Source organism: Argentina silus (assembly GCF_951799395.1).
Source record: "Argentina silus genome assembly, chromosome: 20".
NCBI lineage: Eukaryota > Metazoa > Chordata > Actinopteri > Argentiniformes > Argentinidae > Argentina > Argentina silus.
Genome location: NC_139674.1, coordinates 13485215 through 13500599, shown reverse-complemented (window position 1 = coordinate 13500599; position 15385 = coordinate 13485215). Strand labels below are relative to the sequence as shown.

General features: G+C 48.2%; 1 protein-coding gene across 1 annotated transcript in view; it reads right to left on the bottom strand.

Moving 5' to 3' along the window:
• Window positions 1-5924, bottom strand: part of LOC310820321 (stimulated by retinoic acid gene 8 protein-like) — a gene marked incomplete at both ends in the record, with an annotated part of 9972 nt that extends 4048 nt beyond the window's left edge. Inside the window, 6 exons of the mRNA XM_083691903.1 lie at window positions 542-621; window positions 2966-3254; window positions 4098-4265; window positions 4736-4922; window positions 5045-5120; window positions 5751-5924. Of these exons, the coding sequence (XP_083548029.1) occupies window positions 542-621; window positions 2966-3254; window positions 4098-4265; window positions 4736-4922; window positions 5045-5120; window positions 5751-5924 (974 nt within the window). The remainder of the gene's footprint in view (window positions 1-541; window positions 622-2965; window positions 3255-4097; window positions 4266-4735; window positions 4923-5044; window positions 5121-5750) is intronic.
• Window positions 5925-15385: the final 9461 nt, after the last annotated feature.

Here is a 15385-nt window from a genome sequence, read left to right as displayed (position 1 = left end):
CAGGGAGGGTTTGACTCGGGTTGTCCTCTGTGGCTCAGTGGGTAGAGCATGGCGCTAACGACGCTTAGGTTGTGGGTTTGATTCCCCCTGGGACCATTATATGCTGAAAAATGTATACACTCACTGCAATGTAAGTTGCTTTGGATAAAAGTATCAGCTAAATGGCATATGTTATATTACTAGTATACTAGTGCAGATGACTGGCAAAGGGATGGAGCGAGGGAGAGAGAGAGAGAGAGAGAGAGGGAGGGAGGAAGAGTATTAGTGTACCACTGTACTCGTTGGCTATTTTTAACACTGAAGGACATAGTTATTGGCTTTTAATATCGCTGATAAATACATCCTTCTTGTTGGTGTCCATAACAATGAAGTGGAGAAAATGGCTAGAAATGTGTCGTCTTTTTCCCTGTGTGGTGAGACCTGTGTGTCTGACAGGACCTGTGTGTCTGACAGGACCTGTGTGTCTGACAGGACCTGTGTGGTGAGACTGTGTGTCTGACAGGACCTGTGTGTCTGACAGGACCTGTGTGTCTGACAGGACCTGTGTGTCTGACAGAACCAGTGTTCGGAGGCAGAGTCCATCTCCTGCATCACCACGTCGTAAGCGTCCTGCAGCAGGTCCTGAGAGAGAGAGAGAGAGAGACACAGAGAGAGAGAGACAGAGAGAGAGAGACAGAGAGAGAGAGACAGAGAGAGAGAGACAGAGAGAAGACCAAGACGAAGAGAAGAACACAAATAAAAACGACCGAAACAGAAACATTCAAAAACAATCTTGTTACGAGTGCAGTTAAGTTAAGAGGATGTTGAGTACACAGAGCATCGGAATCCAATCAAACGTCTGTTTGGATTTATAGTGCGTTTCATACCATTACAATACAACGTGCTTTACGAGGGAAATAAACCAAACGTAACGCAGTGTTCTCACGTTATGCTTCCGTTATATGGAGGGACTGAGGAGAGGGAACAGCTATAATTATCACAATAAACATAGCTACAGCATTGCACATTACAGTGGCAGGCTAGTTCCCCCCCCCCCCCCCACCCACCCCCCCCTCCCTAATAACCTACAGTTACACACATCTGTACAGTGAGTATTTGTCCACTGATGGCCATTTCCTCAGCAGAGCAGGTTGCAGACTTGAAGTCATAGCCTGGTCAGTTTTTTTCCCTGAGCCTTCAGACGACAGTCTGGTCTACAGATTAGCCGACACCTAAGACCACCTAAAGCCCCCCTGACCTTGAATAAGCTTGACCCGAGGGCACTCGGCAGACAGACACACACACCGCACACACACACACCAAGCACACTCACACTCACACCAAGCACACTCACACTCACACACACATGCACACACGCACACTCTCACACACACACACACCGCACACACACACACCAAGCACACTCACACTCACACACACATGCACACACGCACACTCTCACACACACACACACACACACACACACACACACACACACACACACACACACACACACACACACACACACATGCACACTCACACACACACACACACACACACACACACACAAGCACGCGGTGGTGGCAGCGACAACAATCAATTGTGTCCAGTAACTCTGCGTGCCTAAATCAAAACACCACGCTTTTACGGAACGAGACGGAGCTGCGAGTTGCGAGCTTTCCCGCCTTCTCTCCCCGACGTGAACGCGCCTCCGGGACTCTGTCATTCCCCGTGACCGTGGTGCAGCTCCTGGCCTTCTACCAGCGGAACGGAGCGAGGGCGAGGGGTGGCGTACACACGCGGAGCGATACCGCCACCCAAACAATGCTGGCTCTTAAACCCGCCGCTGATGCTGCTTCCCTCAGCCAGAGCCCGGGATAGAGGGGACACAAGTCTATTCTCTCTCTCTCTCTCTCCCCCCCCCCCTCCCCGAAACGTTAGTACTGAGAGGAATGATTTTTCCCCCCCTCCCTCGTCTGAGACCGGATTAGCGATGGCATCTGTCCTGGAGCAGACGACTGGGATGGAGCGAGGGGGGAGAGAGAGGGAGGGAGGGGGAGGGAGAGAGAGAGAGAGGGATGGAGCTAGGGAGGGAGAGAGAGAGAGAGAGGGGGAGGGAGGGAGACAGAGAGAGAGGGATGGAGGGAGGGAGAGAGAGAGGGAGGGATGGAGGGAGGGAGAGAGAGACAGAGGAAGGGAGGGAGGGAGGCAGAGTGAGACGGATGGAGAGAGAGACAGAGGGAGGGAGGGAGAGAGACGGAGCGAGGGAGGGAGAGAGAGAGAGAGAGGGAGGGATGGATGGATGGAGGGAGAGAGAGAGAGAGAGAGACAGAGGGAGGGAGGGAGGGAGGGAGAGAGAGACGCAGCAAGTCGAGCCATGCTGGAAATCACTTGTCCACCAGCGAAGGCATCTGCTGTAGTGAGATAAAGCATCTCCCTCCAAGACATAGATAACCAGCTCTCAGATCGGACCAGACAGGAAAAACAAACGGCCCGCTTATGCAAGGGGTTCTCCTTGCTATCGCAAAACGCTTGCTTATTTCCACTCCGAATCTAATAAGAGTGACAATGACCTGCTCCTTGACAGCAGAAGGAGCTGGAGGAGCTCTGAGCCTGGAAACAGCTTTTGACTGCTCAGAGTTTCTAGAGGAATGACTTTCTGACTTCAGGGACGATCGCATACTGCAGCATCTGACATTGTCTTACCCTGTTTTTTTTTTAGGATGCTAAGTGTCTTTGGGTCTTCCCGAAAAGCATCCATAAACTATAATTATTATTATTACGATGACATAAAATAGGTGCTGTGGTTCTTCCCAGTTCGTCACATACTGTAGCTTCTGACTTTATCTTCCTGCTTTCTCTGAAAAGCGCTTATAAACTATAATTCTTATGATTATGATGACATAAAATATGACACAAAATATGTGTTGTGGCTCATCCCATCATCGTTTCCGGAGCCTAATAAGTGCACTTTAATGGCCCTTACCTCCGGGAAGGTGGAGGAAGTGGAGGAGGCAATGTCTCCCTGGCTGTGGGCCTCGAGGGGCTGGAGGTGGGTGTCTGGGTCGGGGGAGGCCGCCTGGGCGGGCCCTGCCCAGGCCTGGGTGCTCTGCAGTGGGGGAGGAGGGGTCTGGTAGGAGGCCTGGCGCTCTGGAGACAGGCTGTCCCACAGGCCTGAGATGGCCTCTGAAACCACGGCCAGGCCGGTCTGGCCCTGCCTCAGAACGCCACTACGCACCAACGTGTCCACCGTCTGCCTGTAGAACAACAGGTACCTGGAGGGGGGGAGGAGAGAGAGGGGAAGACAGAGGGGGGTAGCAGGAGGGGGAGAGAGGGGGGGGAGAGGGAGAGAGGGGAGAGGGAGGGGGAGAGAGAGGGAGGGGGAGAGAGAGAGAGGGGAGGGGGGGGGAGGGAGGGAGGGAGAGAGAGAGAGAGAGAAAGAAACACTAAGATCCATGCAGTACTGTGTAACAGTAACACAGCAGCCTCCTGTGTAAAGCTGTGGGGGTGGAGGATAAACTCTCATTTCTGGCTCCGGAGGGGGAAAAACTGAGGCCCGGGGATCTACACTAGCTACGCTATCTATCTCAGATTGTCATTTTGCCATTCGGTGAAATAAACGGACTCATCTCATCCACTCCTGAAAACCATTCTCCATGGTGATGGCCACAGTACAGTAGACAACTTGGGATCTAAGATGGCCTCCGTGGTTGATCTGAGAGATGACAGGTCCCGCCACCCCCTCAGGACCGTTGAACGACCTCAGCAGGGAGAGGAGAGGAGACTGAACAGCGGTCCATCGGATGAGGAAACACTCCTTGTGAATGGACACACTAGACTCGTGGACTGACAGAGGCAGGAGACTGAGATTGGTTTGACACTTGTGATGTGATTGTGTTATATCGTGACTACTTCTGTCCACCCGTGATTCGGAGTCGTGAAGAACATAACCGGCGTAACCGTCGAAACGTGTGTGTTTGTTGCGTTGAGAAAATAACCGCAGGAGCACCGGAAAACCCTCATCTAGTATTGATTTGGAGCGCGGACCCTCGACTGTGTCTGCCTGCTCTCTGTGGAGTCAAATCATGCCCTGTCCTCTGAAGAGCCAGTCCACCCACCCTTCAAACTCCAGGATGTTGGGCAGGGAGTTGATGGATGACTGTGACTGGACTGACTCATCCATGGCCTCCTCCACTGATTCCTCCTCCTCCTCCTCCTCCTCCTCCTCCTCCTCCTCCACGCTACTCGCCTCCCCTTCAGGCCCGGGACTTCTAAGCCCCTGCTTCCTGGAGCGATACAAGCAGATGAAAACAACAATAACAACATGTTTTTTGCTACGTTCAGGAACGACATCAGGTTTACTATAATAACAATAAAACGATGCTCAGTCAGTGCAGTGCAGTCAGTCTCTGATGTGTCCAGGTAAACACAGTACTTATTCATCAGATTAACCTGTTGTTTTACTGTGTGGGACCAGAGAACGGTCCCTCCTAAAGACCTCTTCACCCCCACTACCCCCCTATACAAGTTTCTCTCTGGTTAATAATAAAAAAATAATAATCCTTCTTCTAGCATTGTGACTGCCTATGGCCCCTGGCCCGAGCATTGATTACTTTATCTTATGATGACTGGGGGATAGATGATTCACTTACTTAAACAAATGTATTTGTTGTAAGTCGCTTTTTGAATAAAGGCGTCTGGTAAATGCTGTAAATGCAACATGTAAAATGTAGAATGGTTGGAGTGACTGAGTGACATTCGCTGCAGTTGTACGATGACCAGCATCAGTGGTGTGTCGGTCATGACATGGACAGATGCTGCCCTCCTGTGGTACTCCGTCGCATGTGCAGGTGTTAAATACCTGCGGTGTGCAGATAACGTGCGGTATTCCTCCCGCACTTCGTCCATATTGAATTGTCCGTCCTCGTTGCCAAGGAAAATCCCTAAACAAGAGGGAATAAACAATAAAAAAACATTACATTTATCGATCGAAAAAAACCTAAATGGTTGACGCACCACTGATGTAGTTGGCTTTATTATATTGCCCCCAATTTCCAGACCTCACCCCTCAACGACAGCAGCCTGGAGAGGTAGGCCTCCTGCTCTTTCAGAAATCCTTTGGCGTGGTCCAGGATTTTCCACTGTCAGAGAGAATGATCATGGTTATCCTTTGTTTTTATATAGGATATAGGATAATGGTTGAGGCTTAAATGACATTTGAGTCATTTAAAAAACCATGGTAGGGGTAGGCCAAAGTTTCAGTGGGCTTTTGTTTGGTGTGATATCTATCATGAGTGAAATCAAAAGTTGTAAATGGACAAGACATGTTGAACTCTGTCTCCCCTCGCTATGCAACGGAATGCACGCCCGTTAGAAAGAGTTAGCTAAGCTAGCTAACCTTGGCGGGGGTCTTGGTTCGGGGTCGGTCTTGGTTCGGGGTCGGTCTGTTAGAAATCTACCTGGGCGGGGGTCTTGGTTCGGGGTCGGTCTTGGTTCGGGGTCGGTCTGTTAGAAATCTACCTGGGCGGGGGTCTTGGTTCGGGGTCGGTCTGTTAGAAAGCTACCTTGGCGGGGGTCTTGGTTGGGGGACGGTCTGTTAGAAAGAGTTTGCTAGTTAGCTAGATTGGCAGGGAAGGGTCTGTTAGAAAGAGTTAGCTAAGCTAGCTAACCTTGGCGGGGGTCTTGGTTGGGGGTCGGTCTGTTAGAAATCTACCTGGGCGGGGGTCTTGGTTGGGGGTCGGTCTGTTAGAAAGAGTTAGCCAGTTAGCTACCTTGGCGGGGGTCTTGGTTGAGGACGGGCAGACGACCGTTTTGAGGGTTTCAAACAGGGTGGCCAGTGTGGCGCGGTGGCGGGCCTGGAGATCACGCCGCCGCTGTTTCTGATGCTCCTCGGTGTTCCTCTTCTTCCTCTGCCCGAAACCGAAACCCCTGGCTCGGCTGGCCATGGTGCTAAAGCATTTAAAAGCGACAGCGATATTGTAGGAGGCCAGAAACCACTGTCGCTCCATTCAGTTACAGTTGACAACTCACTGATGTGTTGGGCCAGAGCTTCTCTGCCGGTAAGGGCCTAACGAACGGTCCGCTAGTTACGGTTCGTCATAGCTAGCTGTATACAGGCACATCACTTCATTCAGTGTATGTTCGTTTTAAATTGTATATACAATCCCTTATGTAAGACTCACCTTCGCATTGAATGTCTCTGTAAACGACGAGCAGGCTAGCTAATTGTTACTTTTTGGACAAATGTGTATGTGGTTAGCTAGGATCGTGTAGCGGATTTAGCATGATGAAGAAATGCTATAATCGGCTCCAACCGTCCAATCCGATGTCCACGATTGGCTCTAATCATCCAATCAGATGTCCACGATTGGCTCTAATCCTCCAATCAGATGTCCACGATTGGCTCTAATCCTCCAATCAGATGTCCACGATTGGCTCTAATCATCCAATCAAGTGCGGTTACCAGACGACATCTCTCCATTCAGTGCTCGATCAGTAACAGATATGTTCCTTATTTTCCTTTCCATGTAACGTGTATAAGTGTTGTCATACACACACTGTGTGTTTCAGAGTGTGTGTGGCTCAGTTGGTAGAGCATGGTGCTCTAACAACGCTTAGGTTGTGGGTTTGATTCCTGCTGGGACCATATATACTGAAATGTATGCACTCACTGCAATGTAAATCGCGTTGGATAAAAGCGTCAGCTAAATGGAATGAACTGTACTGGGTTGACTGTACCGGTGTGACATTGCATTGGAGATTGTGGTGAATGTCGCCACCCTCTGGCTGAGAAATATATTGCTTATCTGATGTTATTGCCAAAACATCAATTGAATTGATCACTCCAGCCTCCCCTATCAATATTCCATAATCATTATCAAAGCAACCAACCACATCTATTTGTTTTACTTTATTCCATAATTCTTATGATCTTCTGAAGATATCAACAATTTAACAAATAGGATTTTTCGTTAAAAACACAATGTAACATTTAAAGGGATGAGGTTTAACATGTGAAACACTTAAACCAGTTTACAAACAGAGAACATCATAACATTTGGCTTCAGACCAATTTGGCAGCTTTGTTTTGGGAGACAACTTCAACAAAGGTACTTCATGGATGGAGGCAGCTCCACAGAAATGATTCACACACACAGGCAGCATACTCTACGGACAGCTCACAGGGAAAAAAGACCTCAGTGACTGTTGGCAAGCCAACACAACATCCCTGGGTGGAGAACCAATGTAATGAATGGGCCAGCCAGATTCAGTCAAAACCAACATAGCCATATTTACCCGGTTACACCCCACTTCTGCACACAATCACAGGTAGCCTATTCCTCATGTGAACTTATGTGTTAGGGAAGTACATTACACCTGCTTTTTGTTTTTACCGTACATAAAACATTGTGCAATGTCATTCAATTGTGAGGGAAATAAAGGTATGCCGTGATATCGTAGCATCATCATCATCTGTGATATGGTTCCCCCGGGAAATACCGCAATGCTAGTTTGATTGAACTGAGCCCATGGTGTGCTTCTGATGCGCTGATTGACTAGAACTGTGTGATTCTGGACGGTCAGGTGGATTTCTTCTGGTGATCCTCCATGGCGTGATGAGACATGGGGTGTATGGAGAGATAAATGAAGGGTGGATTTGTAGGATTGAAAAAACCTTTCGGAATAAAGGCTGGACATCTCCAGTCTACACAGTACAAGGATAGCAGCTTAAAGGATACAGGAATCACAATTCACAATTGCAGAAACTGGGTCAAAACAATAAACAGTCTAGTGGTTACCCTCCATTCCAACAAACACACTCACTCACACACACACACACACACACACACACATGCACACACAAATTCACACACACACACAAACACACACACGCACGCAAGCATACACACACCCACACACATGCATGCACAAATACACACACACGCGCGCGCGTACGCAAGCATGCACACACAAGCACGCACAAATGCACACACACACACACACACACACAGACCACATAATGCCTTGATATGCAGGAAGAAGTACAAAATTACTTGACGTTCGGCAAGAAGAACAGGCCACACAAAGGTAGAGAATGGCTAACTACTTCAGATATCAGCCCCCTGATGTAGAAACCAAAATATCCGTCATGTCCACCGTCTTCTTTTGTGTGACTTAGCGAGGCGTTTTGCATCACCAGAAGTTGGGAAGGAGACATGGTTCTCTCAGTCCTTTTTGTTGGGGGACATTGGGGTTTCCTGACTAAATGGTGACAACTCCCCCTGTCGTATCTGAGATAGGCTATGGCTTTGGCCCTGGACAGGGAAGGAAGGGTTGTGTAGAGAAACAGGAAACTATAACACATTTTAAAACTAGGTGTCCGTCCCCCTCCAGTGCTCGGGTTCGAATATCTCTCCTTCTTTTTTCTTTTTTTTTTTATCCGTCCTTTGGAGAACAATATCATTTTAGAAAAATAGAAATTAGGAAAAACAGCATTACAAAAATAAACAAAATGAGCAAAGTCATCCAAAGTCTACTTCCACATGACAACTTCACACAAATATCGACTGATATTGCACAGATTGGGATTTCTTCCAATATGAAGTAAATCACTAACACAAGTTTTTTTTAGAAATTTGAAAACACAGAAGTTAGGACTTCAAAATGATCGAAAGTCGCATGCCCTGTTCATTTTTTTTTCTTTCTGAAGAGAGAACAACTCTGTCCCCAGTCATCACAACATCAGTCAGGTGTCTGAAGCCGAGGGCAGTACAAGTAAATGGGAGGGGGAGGAGGAGGGGGAGGGGGGAGGGGGGGGGGGGCTTTGCACTGCACCTTCCAGCAGAGTTCCAGCCCCCAAAACAAAAATCAACTTCTTGAAAAATAATATGTCACTGCCTGGTGGAGTTGGTTGAAGGCACAGGTTTCCAAAAGGGTAGTAGTAGTTGGATTACTGTAGATGCTCCTTTGTGTAAGAGAACATGGTGGTCTGTCCTGCAGGGTGGAGGGGGTCCTGGCTGTCCTGATGGGAGGCCGGGTGGGGGGGGTCTTGGACTGCCTCTCTGTGGACAATACCAGGTATAGAGACAGGAGAGACAAAGGGGAAGAAGAGAGAGATTCATTGATTATTGTCAGATCAATTGGATGTCATTTTCACACACACAGCCTATATTGTTTTGGTTGCCTTAGGCCATGCAAACTTGATTCATTGTTGATTCATTGTTGAACGTCATTTTCAGAAAAGTAAAGAGGTAAGCGAGCGAAAAAAACATGACAAGTATGAGAAATATGCTACATTACATTAGTCTGATTCTTAAACACATTAACATTAATGAATTTGGGGGCCCGAGGAGAGATCTTAGCATACATCGTTGGTGTTTTGGTTGTGGAAAGGTGACACAGTTGTAATTACCTCAGTGTGCTATTTCTAAGTCATATTTATCCAAATCCAGGGGTAGGCCTACAGTATACATTATTTGAAATGACTGGGAAAATGACAGACTGTGGCTTTAATGAAAATGCTGCTATCGGCCAACATGTTTGACCTGAAACCTATAAAGCATATTCAACTGTCGCTTAACTTCTGTCTTTCCTAAAATACAACACTGCCCCTTTAAGACCTCAGCCAGACCTCAGTAAGCCAGTGTGTCGATCTTGCATTGAGCAGCACTTAACACATCTATTAGTTGAGCCACAAAATATGAAATCCGTAGTCTTTCATATCAGGTCTTGCCTGATAAACAAATGTAAACTAACTCTGCGATTCCTAACTTTGAATTATCTCCCTTGCTCCGCTGTCGGCTTTCACATCTGCTGTGCTGCTCGTCGCGCCGAAGCAACGAACGGCCCGAAGTTGTGGCTCATAAGGGGTGAAAATAATAACCAGAAAATTAGAAAATAAAAATAATTCGCCCGCTTCTCCCATGCTTTGGGCCAGCCCGATCAGACCTGTTGACCCAATACACACTGATCCAAAACGGTTACCCGATATCATCGTTGTTATATTGCTTAGCATACATCAAGCCCGAACCCTTCTCTCTCTGGGCTCTACTGTCTCGGCCTCACTCGGACGTCTATGTGACACGGACGCCTTGCTCTGAGACACCAATTGACGTGCAAAATGGCGGAAGGTGAAGGTGGCGGTAGGAGAGAGAGAGAGAGAGAGCGTTCTACCCCGGATCCGGGTGGGCCCGGCTGGTCGTGCGGCGCTAGGCTAGGGGGTCTGTGTGCCTCTGGCCGCAGCTGCAGCATTAGAACCCAACACCCCACCCCGATTCCCCGTCTTCCTGGAAGTTAATCCGCAGTGGCAGATGGTGCTGGCGAGCGCCCGTGGTGATGGCACAGGCCCTCACAGCTCCTGTAGTTATGAATGATTGCATCGTCTTAAGCATTAAGTTGGATCAGTGTAATCCACGGCAGCATATGCAAGGCCAAATCCACCGTGCAGAAGAACGCTCTCTCCCCTCTCTCCCGTCCGTCCCGCCATCTCTCTCTCTCATTCACTCTCTCTCACTCTCTCTGTCTGTCTCTCTCTCTCTCTCTCTCTCTCTCTCTCTCTCTGTCTCTCTCTGTCTCTCTCTCTCTCTCTCTCTCTCTCTCTCCCTCTCTCTCTCTCCCTCTCTCCCTCCAAGGGGAGAGTGAGACATGCAGTTACGATGTCCAAACATCCAACTATCATCCCCTTACATCCGTGAGATAAATAAAACAATCTTGTGTGCCATTCTAGAGCAGTGTGTTGGGATGGTACTGTATGAGGGCCTGGACGCTGCTGGAGCTTGGCTGTGGTACGGACCACTCTGTTTACGACTGCTACTGCTATTGTCATTGTGTTTCTGCCGCTAAATACTATCGCTACCTTATGCTATTGTTTTTATTATTATTATTATTATTATTATTATTATTATTATTATTATTATTGTGACTTTGTTGCATTGTTGAGGAGGTAGCTTGCCCTGAGCATTTCATTGCACCGTCTACGGCTGTACATGCTGTGTAGGTGATAAATACACTTTGATTTGATTTGGTTTTGATTTGATTTGATTTCTTTGGCCAGAAACAGGCAAAATGGTGCATGTGGAGGTGGTGGGTGAGAGCGCTTTACTCCAGATCTATGTGCTGACTGGCTGGCTGACTGACTGGCTGGCTGACTGGCTGACTGACTGGCTGACTGACTGACTGGCTGACTGGCTGACTGACTGACTGGCTGACTGGCTGACTGACTGGCTGACTGACTGACTGGCTGACTGACTGGCTGGCTGGCATGGTGCATGTGGAGGTGGTGGGTGAGAGCGCTTTACTCCAAATCTATGTGCTGGCTGGCTGGCTGACTGGCTGGCTGACTGACTGACTGGCTGACTGACTGACTGACTGGCTGACTGACTGGCTGGCTGGCCTGGGCAGCAGTGTAGTACAGTGCTATATATATATATATATATATATATATATATATATATATATATATATAATATACGCCATTTAGCTGACGCTTTTATCCAAAGCGCCATGCTCTACCAACTGAGCCACAGAGGACCAGGTGACAGGCTCATGAGATACAGTAGGCATTATAGGATGAGCTTCAAACTTGACTCGGTTCATTGACAGGGGATCAGTTCATGCATGATCGCTTCTTTATCACCAGACTATTGAACCCTCTAGAACCCACACCACTCTAGAACCCTCTAGGAACCCACACCACTGTAGAACCCAAGATACTCAATGATAGTGATGATGGTGTAAGCCCAGGCCTAATACAATGATTAATGAATAAACCTCACCCTAACCCATAGAACGAAATCTAGTATCTCAGCTTTTGATAGGTTTACATATAAAGCTTGGGGGGGGCGTCAAAGCTTCTGAACTTCGGTTGGTCGTTTTAAAGCGCTTGCCCATAACCCCCACCCTCCCACCCCCCCAACCGTCTCCGTCCCACCCCACCACAACAAAACAAAGATGCCAGCGAACCGCATGGGACGTTCGCCTGGCCTTTTATGTGTGTGTGTGTACGAGCGTCCTCAAAGCACTGCGGCGAGCTATCTATCAAGTCTTAGAACACAAACACCAGAGCCTTCATCTGGCCGAGCGCTGATAAAGAATGAGTTTCCCCCTCAGAGCAGCGTGTATGCGTGCCTGCCTTGTATCCGCTCTTTCGGGTCAGCGAGCTTGAAGAAAACAAGCCCCTCACATCGCCGTGTACGCCCATGGGCCTCCGTCATTTGTTTTTGTTCCGTGCCTTTCATATCCCAGGTCTCACACACAAAGGGCCCAGTGATGTGCCAGGAACCGGCCTGTGCTGACGGTAAGTGCCTTGGCCCCCTCTTTGCCCCCCCGGAGGGGGGAGTCAGCTGCTGTACTGCACCACGGCTCCTAACCTCCAGCTCCACATATGGACCGCCACAGAGAGGACCGTGTGGTAACTGTTTACACGACTGCTGCGTCGGAGCCGAAGGTGAGCCCCCCCCCGAACACACACACACACACACACACATACATACACACACACACACACACACACACTCCCCCCCCCGAACACACACACATAAGGCCTTTACACGCTACAGCGTCGACCCGAACCAAACTGTGCTGCCTGGGATGTTTTCCTTTCACGTTGTCCTGATTTCCAGCACCGTTTCAGCAGCTGTGGTGGATGTGGTGGAAACCAGGCCAGCCCGGTAGAGCTCTGCTCGGCTCAGCCCGGTTGGGCCTCTGTAGTGTAAATGAGGGTCTAGAGTCAGTGCCTCAACCCACAGGGAGCCAGCTCCACACACTGAAGCCCTTCACCAGCAAGACAAAAAAGTCTGATGGTGAACGTATTCTTTGGTCTGCAGAAACGATCCCCCAGTCCGTATTCCGTTGGAGACTATGTTGTGATTGGTTTTGGTCATGCCAGTGGCAAGTCGGAAAAGTTTGGCAACATAACAGCATTAGCCTGAATCAAAATGTAAATGTGTAAAATGTCAATACAGAACCTTTAAATAGGTTTAAAGTTTACCAGCCTCTGTGGCCACTGAAAATGGATGCGCACACGAGTGTCAGTATGTACAATCGTTGATCTCAATGATCTCAATAATATAATCTACACCATCAAAAAGCTTTATTAGATTAGATTAGATTAGATTCAACATTATTGTCAGTGTGCAGAGTACAAGTACAGAGACAACGAAATGCAGTTTATAAACCACGTGTTATAAATATGGCAATGACAGCCCATTCCAAGGACACGTCATAGACTCATAAAGGCTGGTTTATACCTTCCGCTCCCCCATCGGTCTCCGCAAAAGATATTTTGCGCAATAGCCGAAGTCTGAGGACAGGTCCGCTCGGAGGTCCGAGCACCTCCCAGAAAATGTCTCTGCATTGAGGAATCTGTCTGCAGAAGGTATTTAGACCTATGTCATTTGAAACCCCTATGTCGTTTGAAATCCGTATTCCACTGTGAAAAGCTCTCTGCTTTGACGGACGTCAAAGTGGAAGGTATGAATATGATTCATATGAATATGATAGCCTGAATACAAGAGCAGTGACCGTATCTTAAATGTTCTATCACGGATCCCTCTGGAGTCCTGATCAAGGAGAACTAGAGGACAGGTTCTACACCGGGGCGCCTCGTTGTTTGTGCCCTGTCGTTCTGCCACTCGTCTCTAACCGGGGGTTCGGTGAGGTGAGCGAGCAGCGTGGCAGCAGCGGGGAGCAGCGATTGGCCCAGTTTTTTTCCCCTGCCTCTGGGCACCCGTTGCGTGATGATGAAGTTTCCCTGACAGACACAAGGAACAGCAGAAGAGCCTCTGCCTCCAGGGCAGGAAAAACCACCACAGCGTGGGATTGAAGGGACTCCCCGACTCATAGGCTCGGCTCAGGTGTCACACACAGACACACACACACACACACACGCAGGCACGCCCACACACACACACACACACACACACACACACACACACACACACACTGGCATAACTGTTGGCAAGAGAGGACACAGCTGGAGAAGAAGAACAATTTCCCTTTCCTTCAGTCATCAATCCCTGCTTTCTCTGGGTCCAATCACGCTCTTCTGTCTCACGGTATACTTAACTGTACAGCAGTGGAGGCTGGTGGAGGTAGAAATCAGAGGACGGGGCTCTTTGTAATGCATGGAATGGTATGAGGAACGCACAGAATGAGGAATGGTATCGAACGCACGTGTCTTAAAACCATTCCTCATTCCATACCGTGCATTACAATGAGCCCGTCCTCCGATTTCTACCTCCACCAGCCTCCCCTGCTGTAGCAGTGTGCTGCTCGGTTTCATTCATAATGTTGTTGATTCACCCGTGTATGGAAATCCCTCGTATTCCCATGTGACCTTTGGAGGCCCCCAGCCGTATGCCTGTTGGATTTCTCTGAGTGATGTAATCATTGATTATGCTAAGCTCACTGCTGTTGTCTGTAATCACTTTAGTGTTCTCAATAGACGGGTGGGCAGTGGGTCCACCACCTCAGTACTGCTAGAGTACTGCTACAGGCCGGACCCAAACCATACTGTCCTGGATCTGGATCTGGTCCTTTCCAGCAGTGTTTCACTATGGTGGATGGTGGATCCAGCCCAATACAGCTCAGCCAGGCTGTGAATGAGGGTCTCTGCCTGTCTGGATTCACCACCAGAACTCTACTGTCCTGGGAGACAACAGGCCCCAATTTGCACGTGCAGAAATTGGTCAAATTGGGGCAAAGTCGGCCATCTTTACCGTAATATCTCTAATAAGACGCAATGAGAAATAATCCAGTGGGAGTTTTGAATACTGCATCTAGCATTTCCATGATATGCAATGCACTCTCATAATATTTACAAAAACTCTGATTGAATAATGACAGTTTTCTCAAAACCATAGTTAAAATCAAGCTACAATAAAAATCATGCTGTAGAGTATTCTGAGTTGTAAGGTATTTTTTGCTCTGCTCAGCACTATTTCCTCAATCAAATTGGGGCCCTATAACTGTGTTGACACCCTTAGACTGAACTACATCTGGAGATGGGATCAGGTATATTGGGGAACAAGTAGGTATGTATTACTGCACCTCGACATGAACCACAAGATGCATTCAATCTGTTTACTGCTATAGTCCGCTTCATTTCTTCTTTCTTTCAAGATTAGAAGATTATTTCATCCTCTGTTTTTAGATTTGATATTAGAGCATTTCCAAGTGTACACTACATCACGACACTACCCAGCAGCTCATGATGTTCATTCAGACCAGATATATTACCCCCCACTATGTGGTAAACATTGCTTTAGACTTAGTCTAAGGTTTAGACACATGCTAGTCATTACTAGCTTGCTACACACATGCTAGCTGTGTTTATGTCTCTGATTGGTGTTTTACTTAATCTAAATGGACCACCACTAGGTGGTGCTCTAGTATTTCCCCCCACATA